Source organism: Archocentrus centrarchus, chromosome 8, assembly GCF_007364275.1.
Source record: "Archocentrus centrarchus isolate MPI-CPG fArcCen1 chromosome 8, fArcCen1, whole genome shotgun sequence".
Lineage (NCBI taxonomy): Eukaryota > Metazoa > Chordata > Actinopteri > Cichliformes > Cichlidae > Archocentrus > Archocentrus centrarchus.
Genome location: NC_044353.1, coordinates 16,206,197 through 16,233,804, shown reverse-complemented (window position 1 = coordinate 16,233,804; position 27,608 = coordinate 16,206,197). Strand labels below are relative to the sequence as shown.

Below are 27,608 nucleotides of genomic sequence, written 5' to 3'. Positions count from 1 at the left end.
AAATGGGAGAACAGTCCCTGGCATGATGTGGCTGTCAGGGTTGAACTCTGTCGGGCCTCTGCACTTGTGTCTCTTGTCACTGTGATATTTTAAGAATTGATATGACTTTGTTTACTCTCGTTAATCATCCCTTTTCTTAAAAGAAAACTCAGTGTGATTTTACTGGTTGAATAAAGGCAAAGCTGTACCATCAGTAAGAAGGACAGATAAAAGGCTTCAGGTTAGGGTAAAATGATTTGGGTTAAATTGGGGGTATGTTCCCTAATCTGTTCTTCAACTTGGCACTTTGAGAATGCATCGTACAATTCATTTATTTATATATATACATATATATATATATATATATGTGTATATATATATATATATATATATATATGTATATATATATATTTATGTATATAATATCCATTTTTGTTATAATTAAATAAGACAAAACCAGGATAGTCTGGATGCTCAACAGCCTGCTTCTCTCTTGATAAGTGAAATATTAGCTAACTTAATTTTTTTAAAGACAAATCTTTATTTTCCTCTTTGAATTAATGGGGCATTTATGTTCTTTTCAGCACTACACTGCTTGTCAGTTTAAACATTTAATGCTGGGACCTGCTCAGACTAACCAGCATTCTACTGTCGCCTTGTTGGCTCAGGTAGGATGTTTGGTTTTAATTTATCCTTGGGTTGTGTGGACACACAGAAGGGTTCAGGTAAGGACCTAGGGGGGGAGGGTGCTTTGCGGGGGTGTCAGACAGGGAGACGCTCTCAGTCAGCCTGCTGGGCATGGTGCCCTGGCTTCCCCGTTGCCGGCCCCTCAGCACTTAGACTGGCAGCAGCATGCTGTGACTCCATCCCAGCAACAGCGTCACAGATTTGGGCTGGCTGCCACAGGCCACAGCCAATCGGGGCAGACACACTGCCAGATCACTTCAGAGGTAGCCAATAGTAAGCATTAATGTCTTTAGTGTCATTCCTCCCAGATGTGAATTCCTCTAAACCCACAAGGTACACAAATGCACATGGAAACACACTCTCAAACAAGCTCTCACTCAAAGACAGAGTGTGCACAGATTCACACTGACACTGTTTATGTGTGGAAACAAGAAGAGATACAAAAACAGTCTTTGTGCTTTCAAATGAATGAACCTCTTCATCACACTACTGCATCCCATCTGTCAGCATCTTTAAATTACAACATGACTCCTCTTTCACATACAGGTGACACCCATATTACTGCAAGCACATGGAACTTTGTCTCACTCTTGTGGAAAATCTGAGTAATACAATTGTTGTGTTGCGACATTGTGCACTGTGGTGCTGAGCAATTTCCTGAAGGATAAACACACTTATATCAAAATATGTCATCAATTTTTATTCTCTGAAGCATGTTTGCATTTTTCTGAAGTCAAGAAGAAGGAGTGGAGAGCAGATATTCAGGCATTAGTTTCTTTTATTCATTTTTTCATTCATTTTCTCACTTCATCTTACATACATGACACATCGAGCACAAAGCAAAACCACTAAACGTTGTACAGCGTGAACAATTTCATTAGTAACAATGGAAACACAACGGATTACATGTTCAAACTAGTCAGGCCACATGCGGTCAAAAATCCCCAAAGTTCCTCATTTCAATCATAACACAGAAGCTGAGCATCATCATTTAGTCTGAAAGGAAAAAAGAGAATGTCACAACTTTTGGTGGCAGTTTTGTATTGTTTTGTATTAAAATTAATACAAGTGTGATTTTAAACTACAACAACAACAGCTAATAATAATAATAATGGTGAACCCACACAGTTTATATGAGAAACTGGATTAGAATCTTAATTTTAAACAAGAAAAGAGCAAATGCTTACCTTAATCAATGTAACTATGATAGCATAAATAGTGAGGATGATGAAAAAACCAAGGAAGGTGAAAACCATATTCCAGGTTTCCTCGGCTGTGTCGAGGTTTACATCAGCGTGCAAAATGTCATCAAATAAATTACAGTGCTCCTGCGTGTCTGTAAACGATATATAAATTTGTCAGTTATTTATTACCTTAATATTGTTATACTATCAATGAATGATCTAGTACCTGGTTTTGATATATTCAGGGACAGGGTGGTGTTGGCATGAGTCACCCTGCAGGTGAGGACCGTCCCAGGAAAGAATTTGGCTTGGGACAGGTCAAGGTGGCTCTGGATACTGAACTTTCCGTCTGGGCCTCTGTGGGGCTCACTGGTGTTGTAGTTCAGCAGTTCTGTGCCCCCATTATGAAACCAAGTGATGTTAATGGATACAGGGCTGAAGCCAAAGACCAGGCACACAAATTCATTAGAGCCCTGGAGCAAGTAGGCTGATGGTTGGCTGTAGATCATGGAGGCTGGAGAGATAGCCACAACATTTTTAGTAATCAGTTAATCACTTTTAATCAGCTTGTTCAAATGAAAGCAATGGAAATAACAGATAAATATTAAGTGCTAAACAGCTGCTCACCAAACACATTAGTTACAGAGGGTTCAACAGGCTTTATAGATGACTCATGTTGGACAGCACAAGAATACGTAGACGCTTTGTCTTCAGTTTTGGATATATTTAGTCTGCTGTTCATAGAGTAAGAGCTGCTCCCTGCGTATTTCCATGGAGGACTGTTAATGTAATGAGAGGATGGGATTCTCTGGCCATCTTGTTCCCAGTATGCTATGATATTAGCTGGGAAAAATCCAGAAACTAGGCAAACAAGGGTTAGGATATCAGACACAGAGGGTTCAGGGGCATATGATGGCATTATCTTCACTGTTGGTGTTTGGAGGTCTAGAAAAACACAAAAAGGAGAGAAGAGGAACAATACAGTCACATCAAAGCAAACATCATCAAATATATTATATTTTCCTGTCTGTTGCACCCATAGAAGTTTTATCAAAGCATTACCTCTGCTTTTGCTTATATGATCTTCATTGCCCTGTTTGGAACATGGATGCTTTCCTTCACATGAAACTTGTTTATATGCATTCCAATCCTCTGCCGACACATGAAGGAAGCTCTGGCGAGTCTCTGTCCCATTGCTGTGACTTACTGAAGTATTAGTATGAACAAGTTGGTCAGGGATTATTTTGCCATCCACTTTCCAGGTGATGGAAAAATCATTAAGATGAGGGCCGACCAGAAGACAGGTAATAGTCATGGGTCCTTTGTTCTCAGGCTGTTGTAGTGGTGGTCCCTGAACATAAACCCCGACTATCTGAGATGATGCTGGAGTTACTGAAAAAAAATAATATGAAAAGTAGAGAATATGTAAAACCCATAAGACACATATAAAGAATCTCATGACAATAATTTTTATTCAAAGATAGTCTCACTGCATTCTGAATGTGTATTATATGAATTGCATTTTCACTTTACCTGAACAGAGACTGATGTTTTTGCTGACTGTTTTATTCAGAGACTTGTCAAACACTTCACAAGTGAACACCTTCCCTGTTTTCCACTCAGACTGATCAATAACAATTTGACTGTTTACTCTGGCACGTCCATCCACACCCATGCTGATATCACTGTGTGACTGAGGCCTTTGCTGAGACTTGGAAAACCATATAATTTGAGGGTCGAAGCCTCGTCCAGAGCATAAGAGTGTCTGTTTTTCAGGCCTGTTACTGGGGGCCAGATAAAGTTCCACTGATGGGTCCGCTAAAGAAAGATGAATCAGTGCATCAATTAATCCATTTAATGGAAACAAATAACGTATAAAGCAACAAAGTGAAATCAGCTGCAGTCAAAGGAAACAAGAGTAGATCTCCTCACCAAAAACATTGCCAGTGGAGTTTGACTTAAAGCTTGCAGAAAAGCCTTGATTCACTTTGCAGGTAAATGTTTTGTCTTTCCTCCAGTGATCCTGAGGGACAGTGAATCGACTACTAATTGAAAGGAGGCCCGGGCCTTCAGGAAGATCATAATATTGTTTTTCAGGAAAGTCAACATCGTTCACTTGTAAGGTGACGTAGAGGTCATGTGACGACAGCTCTTTGATGTCACACTCAAACACTGCACTGTTTCCCTTCAGCAGATCTGGGAGAGATCGTCTGATCTCCACCAATGGAGTTCTAACTGCAGGACCTGGATGATAATATACAGAAACAAAGTCAAATGATTATTTCAGGTACTCTTTGGTCAGGTCTGATTTCCATGTTGCAGTCTTACCTGAGATATCTATGGTCTTCTCAGCAGAAGGGAAGCACTTATGCTCTGCTCTGCACTTTAAACTCTTCAGTTGCTTCCACTGACTCGAGGAAACTGTAAGTTTACTGCTTATATGAGTTATGTTGTTTACTCTTTGCACTCTGTCACTTGTAGCTTTACCGTCAATCAGCCAGGTGATCTTGGCATCAAAATGAGTGTGGACCAAACACGTTGCTTGCACATCAGATTGTGACATTACAGTCTTGAAGCTGGGAAGCTCCACATGAATGGAAGGAGGAGAACTTGAAAAAGCTGTCAGAGAAAAAAAAAATCATGAAGTAGGTCTAAATCTGGAGTAAATTACATCTATATGAAATATACTATTTTCGTTGTTGCTAGAAAGTAGACATTTGGATAGATTTGTGCCTTTATTTTGTAGTTTTACCTGAACAAATGTGCATTTCCTCCTTGACACTTTTATTCAGAGACTTGTCAAACACTTCACAAGTGAACACCTTCCCTGTTTTCCACTCAGACTGATCAATAATAAGTTGACTGTTTACTCTGGCACGTCCATCCACACCCATGCTGATATCACTGTGTGACTGAGGCCTTTGCTGAGACTTGGAAAACCATATAATTTGAGGGTCGAAGCCTCGTCCAGAGCATAAGAGTGTCTGTTTTTCAGGCCTGTTACTGGGGGCCAGATAAAGTTCCACTGATGGGTCCGCTAAAGAAAGATGAATCAGTGCATCAATTAGTCCATTTAATGGAAACAAATAACAGATAAAGCAACAAAGTGAAATCAGCTGCAGTCAAAGGAAACAAGAGTAGATCTCCTCACCAAAAACATTGCCAGTGGAGTTTGACTTAAAGCTTGCAGAAAAGCCTTGATTCACTTTGCAGGTAAATGTTTTGTCTTTCCTCCAGTGATCCTGAGGGACAGTGAATCGACTACTGATTGAAAGGAGGCCCGGGCCTTCAGGAAGATCATAATATTGTTTTTCAGGAAAGTCAACATCGTTCACTTGTAAGGTGACGTAGAGGTCATGTGACGACAGCTCTTTGATGTCACACTCAAACACTGCACTGTTTCCCTTCAGCAGATCTGGGAGAGATCGTCTGATCTCCACCAATGGAGTTCTAACTGCAGGACCTGGATGATAATATACAGAAACAAAGTCAAATGATTATTTCAGGTCCTCTTTGGTCAGGTCTGATTTCCATGTTGCAGTCTTACCTGAGATATCTATGGTCTTCTCAGCAGAAGGGAAGCACTTATGCTCTGCTCTGCACTTTAAACTCTTCAGTTGCTTCCACTGACTCGAGAAAACTGTAAGTTTACTGCTTATATGAGTTATGTTGTTTACTCTTTGCACTCTGTCACTTGTAGCTTTACCGTCAATCAGCCAGGTGATCTTGGCATCAAAATGAGTGTGGACCAAACACGTTGCTTGCACCTTAGATTGTGACATTACAGCCTCGAAGCTGGGAAGCTCCACATGAATGGAAGGAGGAGAACTTCTTTGGACTGTAAGAAAAATGTGCTTGTCAATATAGCAAGCTAATGAAACCTAACTTTCTCTAAAAACTGTTCTTAGATTGTTTTAGATATAACTGCAAATGTGCATGTTAATTGTATACTTTGAGTTAGTAGCTGTATATACTTACATTGACAGCTCTTTATTGTTTTCCTATATTCAGTGTTACTGAGACTGGCAGTGCAGGTAAAATCTGATCCTTCTGCCCACGCTGTCATATCTGGCTTAAACTCGCTACTTAGGCTGAAGGTTTTCTCCTCTCCCGCTAAACTTCGCAGCTTCCTTCTGTTTGCCTCATCGTTTTGACTCAGTGTTTTTTTGTCCTGCAGCCACTCCAGTTTCAGGTCATCTGGAAAGTAGCCACTTAGGGTGCAGATGAGCTTTACTGGTGAGGTCCCAAATTCCCCATCCCAGACGGGGTACAGTGTGATGTTTGGCGCGAAAATCCGTAATTCTGAGGTAGAACAGAGATTAGTTTGACTTTGCATGCCTCATTATAAATATTTTGTCAACATAAGAAAAAAAAAGACCTCAAGTATACATACCTTCAGATTCTGATAAATGAACAACTGTTTAAGTTCAGTTCTAAGTGTAGTATCTCTGTATCTAAGCTAGATGGCAGTTGTGCTTTTACTTTTTTTTTTTTTTTTTTGGTGTTGTTGAGTCAGGTGGAGACACGGCTGGAAGTCTGTTGCACAGATGTTATGCATGATAGGGCAGAGTGATGAGGGCAAGCAGCAAGCGGAAGCATTGAGTAACACCCAGGTCCCAAAAAAGTGCCAAAATACAGAAGCGAAACAATGCAAAGACCAACGGCGCATCAGAGACACCAGGTGTGAGATGTGGTTATGCCAGTAAGAGAAACCAAGTGCACATTTAAATTTCTCATTTCAGTTTGCATGCATATCACATCACTTCTCATGACTTTGCCAAAGGTTTTACTTCTCAAATCTTGTAATAATAGACTAAAAAGCAACCGACTGTAAAATCTACTACTTTGCATATTCGGTATAACACAGGCTGCTGACTCCAGGTGCTGTGGATGTGATGAACATAACTGTATACTACAGAGTAAACAAAAAAAAAAAAGAAAAAATATTAAATACACAGAAATGATACTTATTAAACAGATAAAACTTCAGACAATGGTAACAGTTTCAAAATAATGAAAGAAAGAAAGACAAATTTATCTTCACTGAAACATTTATTTTCAAAAAGCAATAAAGTTTTTGCAGTTAAAAAGACAATTGTGATTACTTACATGATAGCATGAGATTATATGAAAAATATATATATATTTTTTTTTTTCACACTCAAAGGTCCTTTCACATTCCCTTTGTTTTACTTGACCTGTGAAGAAAAACAAATATAATTTGATTGGTAAACTTGCAACAAAAAAAAAATAATTCATACTGCTCACCACTACTTGTTTATGAACAGTGTTCACACATGAAGTTACACTGCTACATCACAAATTATCTACACATATAAAAAAAATTATCAACACACAGCACATTTAAAATGCTGTAACTGACTCATGTTGTGGTTGCATAAATAAATGATCTAAACAAGCATTTAAAGAACACCATTTTATGTATCAGCTGAAATTCACGTAGGCTGCCAGACTAACAGATGCAGGATAAAGGTGCCCTTAATAGACTGTCACACAGTATTAACATAGTTTTACAATAGTCATGTCAGATAATATAAAATGTATCAATTTGCTTTATATGTGCTCTGTATTAATTAATACATTAATACAGAGATTCAGAAAATTGTCACCTGGACATAAACCACTGAGATATACATTTCACACCTGGACACGAGGTAAAATGCACATATTTAATACCATTATATTTTCTAGTTATCTCTGGTTTTAAGCCTGTTTTGTATGTTTTAGTATTAACATTAGTTATTGCATGTAATATCACATAGACTCATCATAGACTCATGAGTATAATAATAAATTTTTTCATCATAATGTTTAATTATTTCAGTCCACCACACATGTCACTCTTTACTGGTTTTAAAACATTTCCATTATTTCATTATAATCTGAAACCATCTAAGTTAATTTCCAATTTGTTATGTTCATTTTCTTGGAGGACAAAGTGGAGATTAAACTTTCATTGAAATAATTTTAACAGCATACCCGACACCATAAATTCTGTGACAGATTTCTTACATCCACTGACCAACATTTTCTGATGGTCTTGCAAGATGCATGTCATAGCTGACTGTCACTTAACTGCTTCTGACCTCTAACCCTTGTCTTTGTCCATAGATCTAAAATTTTGGGCAGTGCATTCAATATTATATCAGCTGGTCTTAAAAAATAAACTATTAAATTATGTTTTCAGAACTTGCATTATTTACAGAAGTCTTTTGTCAATAAAATTAGTAGCCCTCCATAATCCTAATAAAAAATAAATAGTTTTTAGCTGCAGAAACTTAATTCAACAACAGTCCTGAATTGTGAAAAAGAACAGAGTCAATCTAATAACTGCCTGGGATAATCCAAATCTTTTTTTGTAACAGAAACAAGTTGCTGTCAAATGTTTCTAAAGCAGAACGACTGTGTCTTAGGCAGTTGTGATCATTTTATGATTATGGTTTTCTATTGTGATTACGCGCTTAATAAATATGTTCTGTCATGCTACTCATGCTAAAAGTTTTTTTTTCACTTACTGTTGTTGCTTGAATTCACAAAGTTGTCTTCTTCTCATTGAGGTAAATTTGTACAAAGCGCCAACATATCAACTTCTGATTACCTTGATAAAAGTGGTTCCAAAAATTAACAGCAGAGTGATGAGGAAGAGGAGGATGAAGACGATGGCTACACTTGTTATGTTATCTTGTTCTCCGTCCACAGAGTCCAGGATGATGAAATTGTGACCTAGAAAGAAAATTTTTCTTTGAAACATAGTTTGCAAGACAATAACTTATAGATTCTGTTTATTTCCCCTTGTAAATACATATCGTTTGACCTCACATGCCATAGTAAATTTAATCAGTGTCAGTTAGTCAGCCAATCCAGTTAGAACATAAAACCAAAGAAAACATAAATAATTGGTGCATGTTGAGTGACTACACTATAGAAATAAATTGTGTATTTTCAGACCTACAATCCTGACTTGCTTTTGAAAGACTCTGGTATTGTTAAATTTGTACATTTATCCCTTGACTGGGAGATGAAAAGATTTGTGTTAAAGAATCTGTCTTTTAGAGGTGCAAGACCCAGTAGAGGAAACACAGGCACACAAAGACAAGTCACGGAAACAATGTTAATGCACTATCTGCATGTGAAATGAACACAGACTGTTGCCTAAATTGTTAATTTTCTGAAGCGGTTGTGGAATATGTGATGCAGAAAATTTTGTTGTCACTGTGTAATAGACAATGCTACTATCTACATCTAATGTATGCAATGTTAGGATAGCACTGTGACTGTATGATAAACACAAAATCCTTTTAAATGGAGACATGAACTACATATAACAAACATCAACAGAGTTGCAAAGTGTTTTTTTTTTATTTTGAATCTGCATTAAAACACACAAACACAATGTCATATCACAAACAACAAACATTAAACAACAAGTAACAGGAGACACAGAGACATGAAATGACATCTACTGGGCCTTGCACGTTTCAGGGATGTTCATGTTGAGGTTGACGAGGTTGGTGTTTTCAAATGTTTTGTACCCAGTGGACCTGACAATAGCTTGAGTTGTGTTGACCACAGATTCGTGGTACACTACACAGTTATAGACGGCATCAGGCCTTTTCCACTGGTCCAGGCTGACAAACAACTGGCTGTAAGCAGAATAGCTTCCTTTGGTTTCAATAGGTTCTGTGGTACTAAATGCAGATGAGTCTGCTTCATCGTCATTCACAAGCCAGGACACATAAACATCCTTAGGGAAGAAGTCTTTCACAAAGCAAGTCAGGGTCACCATTTTTTTGCTAGTGTGTTCTAATGGAGGCAGCATAAAAACTGAAGGACGCTCAAGTCGTTGTCCTGTAAGCATCAGAGAACATGAGAGACTTTATGACACACATAAATGAACCTAAATAATACTGGGAATCTGTGCAAGAGAAGAAACAACAACAACAATGCACACACAGACACACTGATTGATTTCAAGATGGCAATAAGGAGTAAACAGGCTCACAGTAAACAGTTTCTGAATAATTTTCTTACCGAATCTCCTTGTATAAGTTCTCGTCATTGGCTCCAGCAAATCGTCGTGGTGAACAAGACAAGTGCGTTCCACACCCCTGGCCCATTCGTCAAAGGTGATGTCAATTTCAGACTTGTATGTCTTCCCATTGCCATTGACTTTAGTCATTGGATTGCTTAATACATCTCTTCCATCCTCTCTCTCCCAAGTTATACTGAGTCCTTTATTTTCTGCTGTGACTTTACATGTCACAGTTCCTTTTTTATGTAAAAGCATGCTCTTAGTTGTGGGGCCGATGATATCTACCTTCACATTATCTGTAGGACATGGGATACCTAAGTAAAGAAGCAATGAACAGTTATTGAATACAATCTTTTACAAAACCATGGGGGAAAATACACGTACAGTTCTTTTAAAAGGAAAAGTATCAGTTACTCACCTCTGCACTCTTTGCAAGGCACAGATTTATTCAAAGACTGTTTTTCTCCTCCATCAAACAGACATGAAAATTCAGTGTTTCCATCCAAGTCATTGGAATTTACTGTGAGAACACTCACTGCATTATACACCTTATTTTCATTCAGTTGTATCGGTTCTGAAACTGTACTGATCATATCTTTTTTGCTGGTGATGTCCACTCCATTTTTCTGCCATGTTATCGTATGTTTTTTTGGTGCAAACTCTTTGGCAAAGCAGGAGATGGTACAGCTTTCCTCATCAGAAGACGAAAACACTTTAAGAGTTGCATTCTTACGAAACACCACTGAAAAACAAAGATATACACAAATATATGTATGCAGAAGCAGGGATATATATATATATATATATAAATATATATGCAGAAGCTGAGGTAAACATTGTGCTACAGTGTTTATATTATATAGATCTTGTTTGTAAACAAGTTTATTCTGCTCCTCAAGTAAACAGTTTTATTTATTTAAATCTGAAATAAAATTTGATTTCCATAGACAAAAAAATTAAATAACTGAACAGCAGAGCGTCAGTGCTCACTTCTGCATATACATTGACTGGCAAGCAAACACAGACTTAATGTTAATGTTAATTAGGTTAATAATCAATGCACAATGACAGTGGAGGGACACAGGCAGAAATTAGAAAGGATTAGAATAATGTAGATCGATGGAAAGAGGCACACAGTGCTATAATACTGTGTTTTTCTCAGAGAGGTGCTGAAGATGTACAGTACATGAATGAATTTTTTTTTTTTAATTCTTCAAAAAATCCACAACAAAAGCAAAAAAGTTTAGATGAACTAGATAACATTTATCAGAAGTAGCAATCAATAAGTGTAGGTCATTAATACTTTACTAGCAATTTAATTATTTGCTGCACAAAAAACTAAACAAAAAGTCCAACTTGTACTGAGTAAGGGTTATGTATTTTTATAATCATAACATGCCAATTTAATGGCTATTGTTTTTTGTCAAGCTGCTTATACCTTTTAAATTCTTTACTTTAAAAATGTTATCAGTGCTTTTATGTAAACGTATTAGAAGTCAAATGAACCAAGAAAAAGTAATTAAATATGACGTAGCAGGAGTCTTACGTGGTTTTACGACAGGAGTCTGTGCATTCCCAGCAGCATGAGTCACAGCACACTGGAAATTCTGTCTTGCATCCCAGTCCTGTCTCCTCACTCGGACTTGAGTGACTCCAGTATAAACATCGCCCTTCTGTACTGCAGGGTACTGAATGAAGTCCTCCAAGGCAGTGCCGCCTTTGTTCCATGAGAAAGTCACTGAAGAAGGGTTAAAGCCGGTGGCAAGGCAGCCAAGAGTGACCATCTCTCCGCTCTCAGAGCCACATGGTATCAGAGGAAACACAGTTGGTCCAGTTGAAGAGGCTAATAAAAGTGAAACAACAGTAATTAATGAACCAAAATTGAAATATAATAATGAAACAAACATTTTAAACTAGAATTGGTTAAAGAGAAATCAAACGAGCCGACTGTGTTGTATAATAAAGCCCATAATAAAATACTTCTTAATTGTTCTCTGCAACATTTATTCAGAGGCTATTTGTCCACCAACCTCCCTCAGTTCTATTATATATTATAAGCTTCACTCTTTGTTAGTCTGCAGTAAAACATTTCAAATGCAGAACATCAACAAAAAATAATTTGTTCAAAAAAATTCAATAAAGAATGGCATAAATCTGTAAATGTCTTTTCACAATGTTGATGGAAAAAGACAATAAATTTAATCCTGTCTCAGCAGCCGTGTTTGAGATTAAATGGTGTTCTTACCTGATGAAACGATGACTGCTTTCACCAGTAGTCAAAAGCACAGTACTGACTCTACATTGTTCTTAAAAAAAAGGCTAAAATACTAACAACCTACCTATAACTTGTATACTATGCAGGTTTAAAATTAAAATTAGACTAATTATATCTGATCACAGTGTTATCGCCTTTGGTTACAATACATTTTCTGAGTATTTTAAAGCCCATTTGTGGTACTTAATGCAGTCTTTTCACATAAAAATCTTTGACTTTGATTTTAGAGATTATTTAGCCCAAAATGATTATTATTAATTTTTTTTACAGATCAGGCTACAAAAACTGTTGATATAATTATTTACATTAATAAACTTCTCCCTATGGTTGTACCCATGTGAAAATAATGACATTATATTGTAGTGGAGGGATGAGAATTTTCTCTCTTTAGTTAGAAATATAACAATTCATACCTGAGGTGACGGTGACCATCGTGCCTTTCCCCCAGTAGTCAAAACCGTAGTCACAGTCTAACAAGTTATGCACCACTTCATACAAAAACCTTTCCACCTTATAATAATCTACTATCTCATATATTCTCCTTATTGTTTGCAAATAGAAAATCAGAAGATTAAACAAAACCTGATTTCACCACCAACATTTAAACTAAGACTGCAAATTATAACACATTTATTTTGCAGTATTCTAGAAATGAACGCATTGAATTTTCTCACAACCACAATATTTCTTTAAAATATCACAGTTTTAAAATCCAAATTTTAACCTTAAACAGAAAGAATTAGATCATCTTACCTGATGTGACTGTAACCGTTGTACCTTTCCCCCCAGTAGTCAAAAGCCCAGTTATCACAGTTAACAGAGTCTTTTTGCACCTCTCACAAAAACTAACTTCTGTGAAACTCTGTTAATTTTGAATCATTCTAAGCTTAATATTTAGTTATATAATTATGTTCCAATATAATCAAAGAGAAAGAACCACAAGGGTTAGGTTTTAGCAAATTCTTTGTCATATTACATATAATTAAACAGGAAAATAAGAATTTAACTTTTAAAATAAATATAAAAATTCATACTTGAAGCGACAGTGACCACTGTTCCATTTCCACAGTAGTCAAAGTCGCGGTAACAGGATAAAGAATTATTCACCATTTATTTAAAAATTTGTTCCTATATTTCTACATTTTCCATCTTAATTATAATAAAAAGGTATCTTCTCGTTGTTTGCAAATAGAAATTCAGACACCTCAATAAAACCTAATTTTTAACCAGTTTAAACTGAGTGTACAGATTATGAACTTACAGTATTTTAGTAATTAATATGTGTCAATATATGAAAACATTAATATTCATAGAAAAAAAAACACTTTTTGAATTTAAATCTCAACATTAAGAAGAAGAAATTCGATCGTCTTACCTGATGTGACAGTGACCATTGTGCCTTTCCCCCAGTAGTCAAAAGCGTTGTCACAGTGTAAAATTTCAACATATCCGACATACAAAAACGACCACCTCAGAGTCGAACATATCCAAATTAAATCTGACATTTTTAACATTATTATGCCGGAAAGCTCCTCTTACCTGATGTGACAGTGACCATTGTTCCTTTTCCCCAGTAGTCAAAAGCATCGTCACAGTGTGAGAAATCAACACATCCAACATACAAAAACAAGCACACTAAAGACTCGGCTGGAGCCACTGAGGTCCAAATAAATAAATAAATAAATAAATAAAACTATATGAAGACAAAAGTCTTTTTTTTTCCTTTTACCTGTTGTGACAGTGACCGTGGTTCCTTTCCCCCAGTAGTCAAAAGCACCGTCACAGTGTGAGACATCAACACATCCAACATACAAAAACTACCCCTTTTAAAATACTGTTGCTGTCTAAATATAAAGAATTAGAAAGTGTTATTACGCTACATACAAAGACAAAAACACTTATTATTATTTTTTACCTGATGTGACAGTCACGGTTGTTCCTTTTCCCCAGTAGTCAAAGTATCACAGTGACAGATTTCAATTGCACTTTAATGCAAAAATATTTTGCCGGCCTCTTGTGTAATCTAACACATGATTACACCTAACGGATAAACTGTTACCCATCATTTACACAGCTGTTTTACTTTTTCTTGCAGATCCCATTAGGCACAAAATATATCCAAGATTTCATTTAATACTATAAATAAGCAGTTAAATATAGGATTGACTTAACTGAAATTAAATGACATTATTACTTACCAGAAGTTACTGTGACTTGTGTTCCTTTGCCCCAGTAGTCAAAGTAGCCATAGCTGTCACAGTGATCTGTTAGAGTCTGCTTCTAATACAAATACTTATTTAATTTAATCCAAAGGATTCAGGTTTCACAGACAAAACAATTCCCACTGTACTCTTTATTAGCAGCAACCCTTGAGATAACCATTTCCTGTGGTCTGGGTTATGTAAAAGTTGGTATTTTGCCAGCAGTTTGTAAGCACTTCCTCTTTATCAGACTCTTTTGGCAGCTCCAGTCACAGCAACCACATACAGCCAGTATGAGATAATGTTACTGACAGAGTTTTGTTGCCCTAAAGGCCATGTATATGTTTTAATACTGAACAGTCAGTACTTGTTTTTGGTTTAACTCAAACTTGCTTGATGTAGGTGAACATTCTCCTCTGTTTTAGTAAGGAATTATGAATTATAAAATTTAATTTTTAATGTTAAATCAGGTGATCATTTGTTTAGTTGCTGTTTCAGAGCAGGAATGATGAGCAAGATTCCCTTAAATCTGTCATCAAAATAAAGTGCTATGCATCTTGAAGAAGATGCTGTTGTATCAATTTGTTGTGGAATGCTGTAGAGCAGTGGCACAGTCAGATTTGCAGAAATGCAAAAGGAGATGAAAGACACCTAGAGAAAAAAAAAAGGTTATTAAGACAGTTTGGGCCAGATTATAGAACTTTTTGCAACCAGCTAGTATGAGACCTCATTATGAAACCCATCAGGCATAGAACATGTTTTGGGTTCGTTTGCTGTAACGCATTTTCATATACATAACATAAGTTATTTTTTCCTAGTTGTCTGTTTTGAGTATAATGTGCAATGTACAAAATCCGCAATGCGAGGCGCCACACAGTTCTTATCATTATTGAAGAATGTGATTAATGATTTCAGATGCCTTTGTTTAGACACTTTTTGACACTGTCCATTAAACACTCCTCAAATTTAACTTGATTTTTGAGTGTTTCTTAGTTTTAGAATAGTCAGCTAGTCTATTTTTTTCTTGTTTCATCTACTAAGAAATTAGTCCCCAACAACATCCCCAGTTAAAAGGTGTTTGAGATATGTGGTCATCATACGACAGTCAAACTGCAAACATAATTTTATAGAATATGATGCATTATAGAACATGATGAACAGAATATAAAGTATTTAAAATGAGGTCAGTCTTAAACATCTTCATCAGGAATATTAATCCTGATGGTGTAATGAAAAATTTGTGTTTCAACTCATCTAACATTTGTGTACTGTTGTAACATTCTTTAGACCAGGAAGCAGGTTTGCAGTCTCACACCTTTCTGCAGCTTCTCTCCTCCTGTCATCCCCCCAAAACCCCATCCCCATAGAGACTGTGTCTATTCCCAGACCACCAAAAAAACAAAACCAGCAAAAAAATCAATTAATAATAAAAATTAACAAGAAAGAACAATATAGCTCTTCATTAACCTGGAAAAAGAGTTTGGTGCTCTATAAAAAAAAAAGCCCTCTGTAGAGCTCTGACATCTATTCACCACTGATTGAAGAAAACAAGAACATCTCTAGGTTTCTTTTCAGCACTGTAGCCAGGCTGACTAAGAGTCAGGACTCTTTTAAAGTATTCCTTTGACCTTAGCTAGTAATGACTTCAGGAATTTCGTCACAAATAAAGGTTTAACCATTAGAGGAAAAATTATTCATAACCATCTCACAGACGTGTCTTTGTGTACAGCTACTTTCAATACTACTGATATTTATTTAGACTCTCTCTCTCTCTCTCTTTCTGAGTTAGCTTCTAAAGACTGAACAACACAAGAGATTTACAATATGACCACAATGAATATGGAGCTTTTAAACATGCGTTTCTGTTGTCACCATGCTGTCCTGCCAACTTGTTGGGTTGGAATTCAACATTAAAATAGCTGATTGTCATTGTGTCAGGGAGAGATAGCTTGATTATAACACAAGTGAACAGAAAGTTGAGAGATGTTAACTACAAGTTGGATTCACTGCTGGATGCATGCCAGTGGAACACACTACTGTGTTTGCTGTTTGTGATGAACTGGTGATGCACAAAAACACACAAACATGTTGAGGGAGCAGTGGGAGAGACAGGAAACTGAAAGGGTGTGCATACATAGTGTATATTGGACAAAAGGTAAATGTGCAGCCTTAGGGGCTCTCACTGACAACCAAAGCCAAAAGTTTTTTTACAGTTAATTAAAAATTGAACAAGATGATCAAGATTATATTTATCAGTGTACTGACAAAAAAACAACAATGAATTTTTATCCCTTCAGAGGGGTCAAATTGTTGCACATGTCAGTGAATTAATAATCTGTTCTACTTTTTTTTTTGCATTTTTGGCCACAGCAGTTTTCATCATAGTGGAGAGAGACAGGAAATGGAGGAAAAATACAGGGGAAGACACACAGGCAAATTGGCAACGGGCCGGGACACGAACCCGCGCCTCCCGCACCGCAACGCGGCATATGTATGTGGTCTCCGGCTTCACCACTAAGCCACCCAGGTGCCTGTAAGCTGTTCTACTTTTAAGCAGGCCTGCGATACCGGCACAAAAGTACTGCTGAAATACCTCGCTGAGAATGGTCACAAGGCGAGCCTCTCCAAATTACAGTGGGCTTTGGAGAAAATGACCTATCTAGGCCATGAGACCATTTCATATAGTAAGTCCATCTCTCCAAAATGATTGCAGCAATCCGTGGAGAATGACAACGACCAGTGGCATTGTTCTCATTCTAACTGGACTCAGTAGAAGCAGGTCTTCCTCTTAGCTTGCAAGCAGTAGCAGCAGCTGAAAAAGCAGTTCTAGCTTCACATCACCTTGTGGGCTATTCAGACTTTTGAGACCATTTTGCCATCATGTTCTGTGTTGCTAATCATTCTAGAGAAAAAAAAAAAATCCATCCATTTTCTTCCGCTTATCCAGGGCCAGGTTGCAGGGGCAGCAGCCTAAGCAGAGAAGCCCAGTTTTCTGCAGCTACAAATATGTGAAGGTCGACTTGGGTCAGAGTGGTGTACATTCTGTCATCAGAGAGTGAATGCAAAGGCCATGTGCAGATACTGTACCCGCATACCTTCTAATTATTTGTGACCTTGAGGACTTATTCATGATTCACTAGACTGCAGTACACATTGAGATTGTTAGAAAGACTAAGGGCTGCAGCCGACAGTTCGCGCATGCGCCCAGATCACACACGACGTACTTGGTACGTTCCCGTTTTCCTTTCAAGTGCAGACAGACACAGACGCCATTAGGAGCACTCATCGCCGACTCTCCAGACAATCCAGCCTCGCAGTGCCTGTGACTGCAGAGCTGCTCACCTTGTAGCAGATGCGAGATTGTGTGTCACTGATGATCCGTGAGTGTTTCCATTGTTAATGTTGATTGTTGTATGCCGATGTAGCGCGGTTAGCGCTGGCGGCTAATGTTCGTGGCTAACGTTAGCGATTAGCGATTAGCGTTAGCGATTAGCCTGTTTGTACTTAGCTGTTTGCTGTATTAGAGGCTAAGCTAGCGATTTGTTGGTTGTGCCTGCTATATATTAATCCATTTGTGATTGTTTGCATTACTGTCAGCTGACTATATTAATGAGAGCGTTTATTGAGCACAATGTTATGCAGTGGAGCACTAATTCCTTTTCAACCCACTCATAGTTAAATGGATATGTCTGACCACAAACAGGATATCAATGTCAGTTTACTCTACCTGCATTATTGGTGTGTTATACAGTGTTTGATAATATATGTAGTGAATGTATGCATTAGCATTACAAACCAGTGTTCATCTTATTTCTCTCTTAGACCACAAGTTGCATCTGTGATCCCTACATGCTGAGCTCTGTGTATAGCCGTGCTGCATGATCCTTATTAAAGTTTCGCCAACATCCAGACTCTCGAGGTGTTCTTACCGACACACCGGGGCGGTCCCATGATACTCCGGCCCAGCCCTTACAGTCCATAAACAGTCACTCGTCTAAACAGCGGTCCTTCGAGCCGGATTTCGTGAGGCTGCCTTGGATTTACGCCTATGTGATGCAGCCTCCTCGACCTGGTGAGGAGCTTCCTGCAGCTTCTACACGCCCTAAGCGTCAGTCTCACCTGCCTGCTTACCTGAGAGATTATGAGGTCCGAGCAGCAGGTTGGGAACCGATAGAGCCACCCCCGGCACCACATGCAGCACAGCATACACAGGGTTCAGAGGACTGGACTCCCAACGTGGCCGCGGCAGAAGTGGGAAGGAGGACGGTGCGGGCATCCCGCCCCACCAGCGCCAGCCCTATCAGCCAGTATGCCGAGTCTACAGCGGAGGAGTGGAGCCCCGTTGGGGGACGACGATCCGCCGCGACACCTACACTTGAGGAGAACGCATGGTACCCTTCCCGGTCCAGTGCACAGCTGATCGGTCCCGCTGGGAGCAACCAGACATCTCCTTCTGCCTTCTATAGACCGTGGGAGGGCCCTGATCAGCAGGAGGCACAGTCAGTGCCTCATGATGGACATGTTGGGTTATATAGACAGTCTGTGTCTCATAGTGATAAGTTGCAGTTGAGTGCTTATGATGATGAGAATGTTATTTCCTTCTGTCAGCCCCCCGGTGGTGCCTCCCATGACCCGCAGCCCAAGTCTGCTTGGAAATCGCATGGAGAACCAGTGCTACGACCACAGCCTCTGAGGTTTAGACCGCCTGCGCCTCAGGCTAGTCATTATCCTCAGGGCCCTGATAAACACCCCACCTCCGCACGAGAACAAGACCTGATGGACTCCATCAACCGCATGATGCGGGAGTTACAACTCATCAAGGATCAAGCAGAGGGCCGCGTGCTGAGGAATCCACAGGTGGGTCAACAATATCCAGGTGAGCAGCCACACCATGAGCTACCTCCACCCCAGTATCAGCCGAGTGATTATTTTCCTCAGCCATCTTCATTCAGTCAGGCCTACATTCAGGGTTACCTGCACCATCCGGTTCCCGGCTGGACTCCAACCAGACTTGCCGAACCACCGAGCTTAGCTACCCGCAAGCCGTCGAGCGCACCCTCAGGCCCTCAGGTGAGGTATGAGCCACACCCTATGGCGCACGTTGCACCAGTACACCAACCCCCCGCCTTCCTTAGAGAGAGGACGTACCGGGGACCCGTTCCAACCATTCCCGACTTCGCCAGAGGAGACCCTAGTGAATTCACCCGTCTCAAGATCGCTTTGGAGAACCTTCTACCTCCTGACGCCACCGAACTGTTCTGTTACCAAATTCTCCTGGACCACCTCAAACTAGAGGAGGCTCGCCTTGTAGCTGATGCCTATTTAAATTCATCTACACCTTATTCGGACACGATGGCTGCCTTGACCGACAGATTTGGTCAACCGCACAAGTTGGCCTTGAAGAAGATCGCCACGGTGATGAACGCTCCAGACATCCGACGAGGAGATTCCCAAGCCTTTCAGAAGTTTGCTTTACAGGTGAGAGCCTTGGTGGGAATGCTCCAGACCCTTGGACGTGAAGGTATAGCAGAGCTGCAGTGCAGGTCCCACGTCGAGCGGCTCTTGAGTAAACTTCCCTCTGACCTGCGATCAGAATTTCGGAGATGTACGTTCCGTCGATCAGGAGTTGGGTACAATCTCACCGACTTCTCCGATTGGCTGCAATATGAGGCGTGGTGCCAGGATAGTGAGAGCCATGCTAGCTTCCAGGACCCTCGGCCCGAGGGGAAACGGCGCTCGGATCAGCGGCATGACACCAAGAATCCTCGTCCAGCCACGATCTTGCATGGGGTCGAGGTTACTCCTGACCAGCAGCCAGTAGAACCACCCCAGTCGAAACCTGATCCACCAGGTAAGAAAAGGAACAAGCACGCGTACTGCCCATATTGTGAGTGTGAGGATCATTTCCTGAGCCAGTGCGACACCTTTAAGTCCTTTGATAAGGCCCAAGTTATCCAGTGGATAAAGTCTAACCGACGCTGCTGGCGGTGCGGCAGAGCACATCAAGCGGCCCAATGTGACCTGAAGAAACTCTGCAGCAAGTGTCAGGGCAAACACCTCCAGATACTACATGAGGTCAATGTTAGGCAGGCAAGGGAGAGGTCCTGTCTGGTCAGCTCGGCTACAGAGACGCTATACCTTGATCGGCCAGCAGAATGCAGCCGGGTCCTCTTGAAGGTTGTCCGGGTTCTTCTTCATTACGAGAACCAGACACTTGATACCTACGCGGTCCTAGACGATGGCTCAGAACGCACAATGATCCTGACTGCAGCAGCACATAAGCTAGGCCTCCAAGGCCACCCAGAATCTTTAGCCCTGCGGACCATCAGACAGGATGTACAAACCCTGGATGGCGCCTCCGTTACCTTCAGAGTTTCATCTACCGTCCAACCCAACCGAACCTTCCAGGTCAAGGATGCCTTCACTGCCGAACGTCTAAGCCTAGCTGATCACACCTATCCTGTGGCTGCACTCAAGAGAAGGTTCAAACACCTCCATGACCTCCCACTCCAAGCCTTCGACAAGGTACGGCCTATGTTGCTCATCGGGGCCGACAACCCTCACTTGATTACACCGGACGAACCGGTGCGTCTAGGTCCCCCCGGTGGTCCTGCGGCCATAAAGACCAGGCTTGGTTGGACTCTCCAGGGGCCGGCTCGGATGGCAGAGCTCCAGCTATCACCTCAGCAGTGTTTATTCATGTCGCTCAGTCCTCGAGAAGCAGAACTGCTGAGGAATGTAGAGAAGCTCTGGCAGCTCGACCTCTTACCATCGAGGAGCGAGAAGCAGGTGACACGATCACGAGAAGACCAACAAGCCACTGATCTCCTGGAGTCCAAAACACAGCGCGTTGAGGTTCATGGTACCTCCCGGTATGCGACCCCTCTACTTCGGAGGAAAACCTTTCCGTCCTTCCAGGCCCCCATGGAGGCAGTAATGCCAAGGCTTAGGAGCTTGGAGAAACGCCTATTACAAGATCCCATGAGTGCAGCTGCTTATGAAGCCGAGATTGCGAACCTGGAGGCCGCCGGTACAGTTGCTAAAGTAGTCAGGCCAGATATCTCATCCAGTGGAGAAAGCTGGTACATCCCACACCACCTGGTGCAACACAATGGGAAAAATCGAGTCGTATTCGACTGTTCCTTTCGATACAAGGGCCTCAGTCTAAATGAGTACCTGCTACCTGGCCCTGCCTTGAGCCCTTCCTTACTAGGCGTCCTTCTGCGGTTCAGAGAACACTGTGTCGGTGTTAGTGGTGACATCAAGGGCATGTTTCACCAAGTGCGGTTACTACCAGAAGACAGGCCCCTTCTGCGCTTCCTTTGGTGTAACATGCGGAGAGAGAACCCGCCGGAAGTCTACGAGTGGCGGGTGCTGCCCTTCGGTACCACGTGCAGCCCCTGCTGTGCCACCTATGCCCTGCAGAGGCATGTCTTTGACTACAGCAAGCCTGGAAGCACAGAGCGCTTCTCAATAGAGAAAGGCTTCTACGTGGACAATTGCCTCCAGAGCGTGCCATCCACACAAGAGGCCATACAACTGATCAACAACCTTAGAGACCTTCTCCAAAGTGGAGGGTTTGAGATCCGGCAGTGGGCGAGCAACGTGCCGGGCGTCATCAGCCACCTCCCGGCCGAGGCCAGGTCAGAGAAGCTAGAGCTATGGCTAACATGTGATAAGTTGGAAGCGCGCGAGTCCACCTTAGGACTGTGCTGGCAGTGTGACGCGGACACCTTCAGTTACAAGCACAGGCCTATCACCTATGACACGGTGACCATGCGGAACATCTACCGAGTGCTCGCCAGTCAGTACGACCCACTCGGATTCTTGCTACCCTACACCACAAGGGCAAAGGTCCTGGTCCAGCAGCTATGGGACCGGCGGAGGGACTGGGATGACCCCAGTCTCCCAACAGAGCTTCTGACCGCCTGGCGCACCTGGGAACGTGAACTCGAACACCTACCTCACATACAACTGCCTCGATGTTACACACCGGCAGAGATGGACCACGCTGCAACCAGGAGAGACATCCACATATTCTGTGATGCCTCTGAGAAAGCGTATGGAGCGGTCGCTTACTTGCGGTCTGAAGATCCCAAAGGGAGGATCTGCATTGCGTTCCTTCTTGCACGCTCAAGAGTTGCCCCTCGGAAGCAACTTTCCATTCCCCGACTCGAACTATGTGCAGCAGTCACAGGAGCACAGTTGGCCAAGCTACTAAGGAATGAGCTCACCCTTGAGATTCGCCACTGTGTGCTTTGGAGTGACTCCACCACTGTCCTTACATGGCTACATTCAGAGTCGTGTCGTTTCAAAGTGTTCGTAGGCACCCGGGTAGCAGAGATACAGGAGCTTACGGACCTCCAGTCCTGGCGATACATTGATTCCCCACGGAATCCGGCAGATGACCTCACAAAGGGGAAGTCCCTGCAACACCTAGGGGAACCAAGCCGGTGGAGTCAGGGACCCAAATTTCTGCAGTTATCCCCGGAAGAGTGGCCAACCCTTCCTTTGCAGCATTCCTCCGAGTCTGGAGACACTACTGAACTCAGACGTTCGGCTTTCTGTGGTCTGAGTAGCACCACTGATCCGCCGAGTATGGACTGGTCCCTATTCAAGACTTGGAAGGAGTTGATGGAAACACTAGCGCAGGAGCTTCACGGGGCGGCTGGGCTGTCAGGGCCACCTACAGCTAGTACATACCATGATGCCGAATTCTTTGCTTTCCAGAGGGCGCAGCAAGAGAGCTTTGCAGATGACTATGACCTCCTCAAGGCAGGGAAGCCCGTAGCATCCAATAGTCGTCTCCTTTGCCTTGCTCCGGAGTTCGACACAACGCATGCAGTCGTTAGAGTGGGTGGACGACTCCGTAGAGGGGAAGGATTAGATCCAGCTGCAGTACACCCCATTGTACTTGACCCTAGTCACCCGACCACCAAATTACTCATCCAGGAGTATGACACCAAACTGTGCCACCCTGGGCCCGAACGAGTCTTCGCGGAGTTAAGACGCAGGGTGTGGATCCTAAGGGGGCGTGAGGCCGTAAAGCGTTGCCAGCAGGTGTGTGTCGAGTGCCGTCGATGGAGATCCCAACCTGCTGTACAACGGATGGCTGACCTACCACCGCCAAGGCTTAGATTGTTTAAGCCAGCGTTCTACTCCTGTGGTATTGACTGCTTCGGACCGCTCCTGGCGAAGGTTGGCCGAAGAACGGAGAAACGATGGGGTATACTCTTTAAGTGCCTCACCACCAGAGCGGTACACCTAGAGGTGTTACCTTCACTTGACTGTGACACCTTCTTGATGGCTCTCCGGAGGTTTGTAGCTCGGCGAGGCAAGCCAGCAGAGTTGTACTCAGACCAAGGAACCAATTTCCGAGGAGGTGAGCGGGAGCTGAGGGACACCTTTTCCAGCCTATGTCCTGACCTCCAGCAGCAGTTAGCCACACAGCAGATTGCGTTCCACTTCAATCCACCAGCGGCACCTCACTTCGGCGGAGCATGGGAGCGCGAGATCCGGTCAGTAAAGTCTGCCCTGTACACCACTCTGGGTGCTCAGACTGTGAGCGTCGAAGTTCTCAGAACCATTTTAATAGAGATTGAATCCATACTCAACTCTAAGCCGCTAGGTTACGTTTCGGCCGATGTAGCAGACGTTGACCCTGTCACGCCCAATTACCTGCTGATGGGGCGGCCAGACAGCTCCCTGCCCCAGGTAGTCTATCCGCAATCCGAGCTCCTTGGACGTCGGAGGTGGAGGCACTCTCAGGTGCTGGCAGACAGGTTCTGGACGGCATTCGTAAAGAACTACTTACCTGGTCTGCAGCTACGGAACAAGTGGAGGACCACTACCGCAGATACGATGGTTGGAGCCGTAGTCATGGTAGTAGACTCACAGGTGCCTCGATCGGTTTGGAGAATCGGAAAGGTGGTGAAAGTGTTCCCAGGCCCAGATGGTCATGTCAGGACGGCCGAGATACAGATCGAGGACAAGATATACACCAGGCCAATCACTCGTCTCATCATTCTGCCTAAGATGCCGGAGGAGGAGGTCAATGGGCCGTGAGCAGGGAGGCTCACTTCAGTCTTTCTAGGGAGCACATTTGGCATCAAATGTGGGGGCGGCAGTGTTAGAAAGACTAAGGGCTGCAGCCGACAGTTCGCGCATGCGCCCAGATCACACACGACGTACTTGGTACGTTCCCGTTTTCCTTTCAAGTGCAGACAGACACAGACGCCATTAGGAGCACTCATCGCCGACTCTCCAGACAATCCAGCCTCGCAGTGCCTGTGACTGCAGAGCTGCTCACCTTGTAGCAGATGCGAGATTGTGTGTCACTGATGATCCGTGAGTGTTTCCATTGTTAATGTTGATTGTTGTATGCCGATGTAGCGCGGTTAGCGCTGGCGGCTAATGTTCGTGGCTAACGTTAGCGATTAGCGTTAGCGATTAGCGTTAGCGATTAGCCTGTTTGTACTTAGCTGTTTGCTGTATTAGAGGCTAAGCTAGCGATTTGTTGGTTGTGCCTGCTATATATTAATCCATTTGTGATTGTTTGCATTACTGTCAGCTGACTATATTAATGAGAGCGTTTATTGAGCACAATGTTATGCAGTGGAGCACTAATTCCTTTTCAACCCACTCATAGTTAAATGGATATGTCTGACCACAAACAGGATATCAATGTCAGTTTACTCTACCTGCATTATTGGTGTGTTATACAGTGTTTGATAATATATGTAGTGAATGTATGCATTAGCATTACAAACCAGTGTTCATCTTATTTCTCTCTTAGACCACAAGTTGCATCTGTGATCCCTACATGCTGAGCTCTGTGTATAGCCGTGCTGCATGATCCTTATTAAAGTTTCGCCAACATCCAGACTCTCGAGGTGTTCTTACCGACACACCGGGGCGGTCCCATGATACTCCGGCCCAGCCCTTACAGTCCATAAACAGTCACTCGTCTAAACAGAGATAGTGGACTCTTATAAGTACCTGGGTGTTCACCTAAACAATAAACTGGAATGGACTCATAACACTGATGCGCTCTACAGGAAGGGTCAGAGCAGACTCTACCTGCTGAGAAGGCTGAGGTCTTTTGGAGTGCAGGGGACACTCCTGAAGACCTTCTATGACTCTGTGGTGGCATCAGCCATCTTCTATGCAGCAGTATGTTGGAGCAGCAGCTTGTCTACAGCTGAGAGGAAGAGGATAGACAAGCTCATCAGGAAAGCCAGCTCTGTCCTAGGATGTCCTCTCGACTCAGTGCAGGTGGTGGGAGACAGAAGGACTCTGACCAAAATAACATCACTGATGGACAAGGTCTCCCATCCCATGCATGAAACTGTTGCTGAGCTGGAAAGCTCCTTCAGTGACAGACTGCTGCATCCTAAATGCACAAAGGAGCGTTACCACAGATCCTTCCTCCCAGCAGCTGTAAGACTTTATAACCATCACTGCTCCCAACAAAAACCACAATAGCCTACACAATGTAGGATAATATATAATATACTGTAAATAGTCCGGCCTGTTAAGGTTCAACACACAGGCACATCATGTACATTGTATATAGTGTTATTATTATTAGTAGTATTAAGGTTAATATTGTTTGTTGATTTTATATATATTCTTTTCTTAATAGTGTGAATTATTATATCTTTATTTATATTTATAATAACTGCGGCTGCTGTTACACCCAAATTTCCCCTCTGTGGGACAATAAAGGCTGTTTCTTCTTCTTCTTCTTCTTCTTCTACACCAACTACAAGGGTCTTTCAGTCGGATGCCATGTGAAAAGTATTGAAAACAAGAAACAAATAGTTGTCCACGTTGTAAGTAGGTACCCGAGAGTGCATCTGCAAGCAACAACCCTGGCCTTAATCCCACTGGCAGCACATCAGATTTGGTTTGTATGTTTGCATATTCAGTGGTTCTGATGTGAGCACGCTTGCACATGTGTCTGAATTGAGTTAAAAGTGAGAGGTCTGAAATGTATCAGGTCCTGTTTGTGCACAACTAGTAAAAATACTCAAAACATTAAGAATGGGTTCAGTCTCTTGAACATGCACAGAACCATTCACTGACAGGCTGTCATGGTCCTGGGTCCTTATGACCTAATGTTTTTTGGTTTATGCTTTGTTTTGTATTGTATGTATCTTTTCTGGGTTTAGTTATGTTTGGATCTCTTGTGCCTTGTGTTTACCAGTGTTCAGTGTCTAGTCTGCGTCTCTGTTCCCTCGTTTGACTTCCTGTTGGTAGTCGTCTGGTCCCTGTGTGTTGTGTTCAGTTTTGCTTCCCCTTGTCTTGTCAGTGTAATTTGGTTCACCTTTGTTCCCAGCTGTTTCCACTCTTCTCATCAGCCCTTAGTATATATAAGTCTGGTGTTTTCTCTGCCTGTTGTTGTATCCTTGTCATTGTCTTGGTTGGTGGTGTTGTTGGTTCCTGCTGTGTGCACATGTTTACGCCTTAGTTTAAGTCAAGTTTAGTTATTTTGTGGTTTGTACCACTGGCTCCTGACCAGTCCTGCTGTGCTATGCACTCATGATTAAAACCAGATTTAATTTACTCCTGCCTATTTGAGTCCTGCTTTGGGGTTTTCTGCCTTGCCTGACGCAGCAATGCATGACAGAGGCTCTCTACGGTCTTCCTTCAGGCTTGTGTTGTCCTTGTTGCCAGATCTAGACTCATGATATACCTCCATGCTTGATTACATCTAACCTTACCTTTTTGGAGACTGTAGCTTGAAGTACTCACTGTAGTGCAAAAAAGGATTCAAAGATAAAAAACCTTCCATTGTTAACTAACAAGTGTTGGAATATGATATATGCTACATACATTTACTTACATACGTTTACTTCCCTGAGAAATTTGTCTGGAAAATAACTTAACTGATTAAAAATACAGAAGCTTATAATGTTCTGTGTCATCATGAACTTTGTGTTCTGACTGTACAATGAGCCACACTGATAGAGACTACACAATGATAGAAATGGAGACTTCGAGGTCACCCTGTTGTTGAAATTATCTGTTTTCCACATTCTGTTTTGTAAATGATGTAATCAAAACTGATATGCTCTGACTATATGACAACTGTAACTTGAATTAGAAAGTGCCAGCACTTCATGCCATCTCACACGAGTATGGTATGCAGTTCTGACCCGGATTAATCTGTAAAACTGTTTGGAAATGGCTTTATTAAATTTTAATAATTGGACTCCTTATTCTGT

The 27,608-nt window shown here is 41.9% G+C and overlaps 2 protein-coding genes across 3 annotated transcripts; one reads left to right on the top strand and one right to left on the bottom strand.

Moving 5' to 3' along the window:
* Nucleotides 1–1,426: 1,426 nt before the first annotated feature.
* On the bottom strand, nt 1,427–12,783 carry LOC115783982 (uncharacterized). Of its 2 annotated transcripts, none has more exons than XM_030735012.1 (14): nt 12,592–12,783; nt 11,450–11,746; nt 5,829–6,152; nt 5,398–5,688; nt 5,002–5,313; nt 4,603–4,887; nt 4,179–4,469; nt 3,783–4,094; nt 3,384–3,668; nt 2,913–3,242; nt 2,478–2,795; nt 2,077–2,364; nt 1,854–2,002; nt 1,427–1,662 (listed from the first exon to the last, which is right to left on the bottom strand). In XM_030735012.1, the coding sequence occupies exons 1-14, from the start codon at nt 12,608–12,610 to the stop codon at nt 1,654–1,656; spliced, it is 3,510 nt and encodes a 1,169-aa protein (XP_030590872.1). In that variant the 5' UTR covers nt 12,611–12,783; the 3' UTR covers nt 1,427–1,653. The 2 variants fall into 2 exon arrangements, with proteins under 2 accessions (XP_030590872.1, XP_030590871.1); XM_030735011.1 differs by lacking the exons at nt 11,450–11,746; nt 12,592–12,783 and adding exons at nt 8,470–8,594; nt 9,903–10,039 and having other exon boundaries at nt 5,829–7,048.
* Nucleotides 12,784–17,619: 4,836 nt separating this feature from the next.
* On the top strand, nt 17,620–25,454 carry LOC115784424 (uncharacterized). Its single transcript, XM_030735634.1, has 3 exons — nt 17,620–17,759; nt 18,202–24,726; nt 25,175–25,454. Exon 2 carries the CDS (start codon nt 18,433–18,435, stop codon nt 24,442–24,444), a length of 6,012 nt encoding a protein of 2,003 aa, XP_030591494.1. The 5' UTR covers nt 17,620–17,759; nt 18,202–18,432; the 3' UTR covers nt 24,445–24,726; nt 25,175–25,454.
* The last annotated feature ends 2,154 nt before the right edge of the window (nt 25,455–27,608 follow it).

Bases quoted from the DNA above. Each gene is read 5' to 3' on its own strand.
- LOC115783982 (XM_030735012.1), bottom strand. The intron at 5,689-5,828 runs GTAAGTATATAC...TTTTTCTTACAG, and splicing joins AACAATAAAGAGCTGTCAAT to TCCAAAGAAGTTCTCCTCCT. The intron at 2,365-2,477 runs GTGAGCAGCTGT...CTATCTCTCCAG, and splicing joins CTCTGTAACTAATGTGTTTG to CCTCCATGATCTACAGCCAA.
- LOC115784424 (XM_030735634.1), top strand. From the start codon at position 18,433: ATGCAGCCTCCTCGACCTGGTGAGGAGCTTCCTGCAGCTTCTACACGC.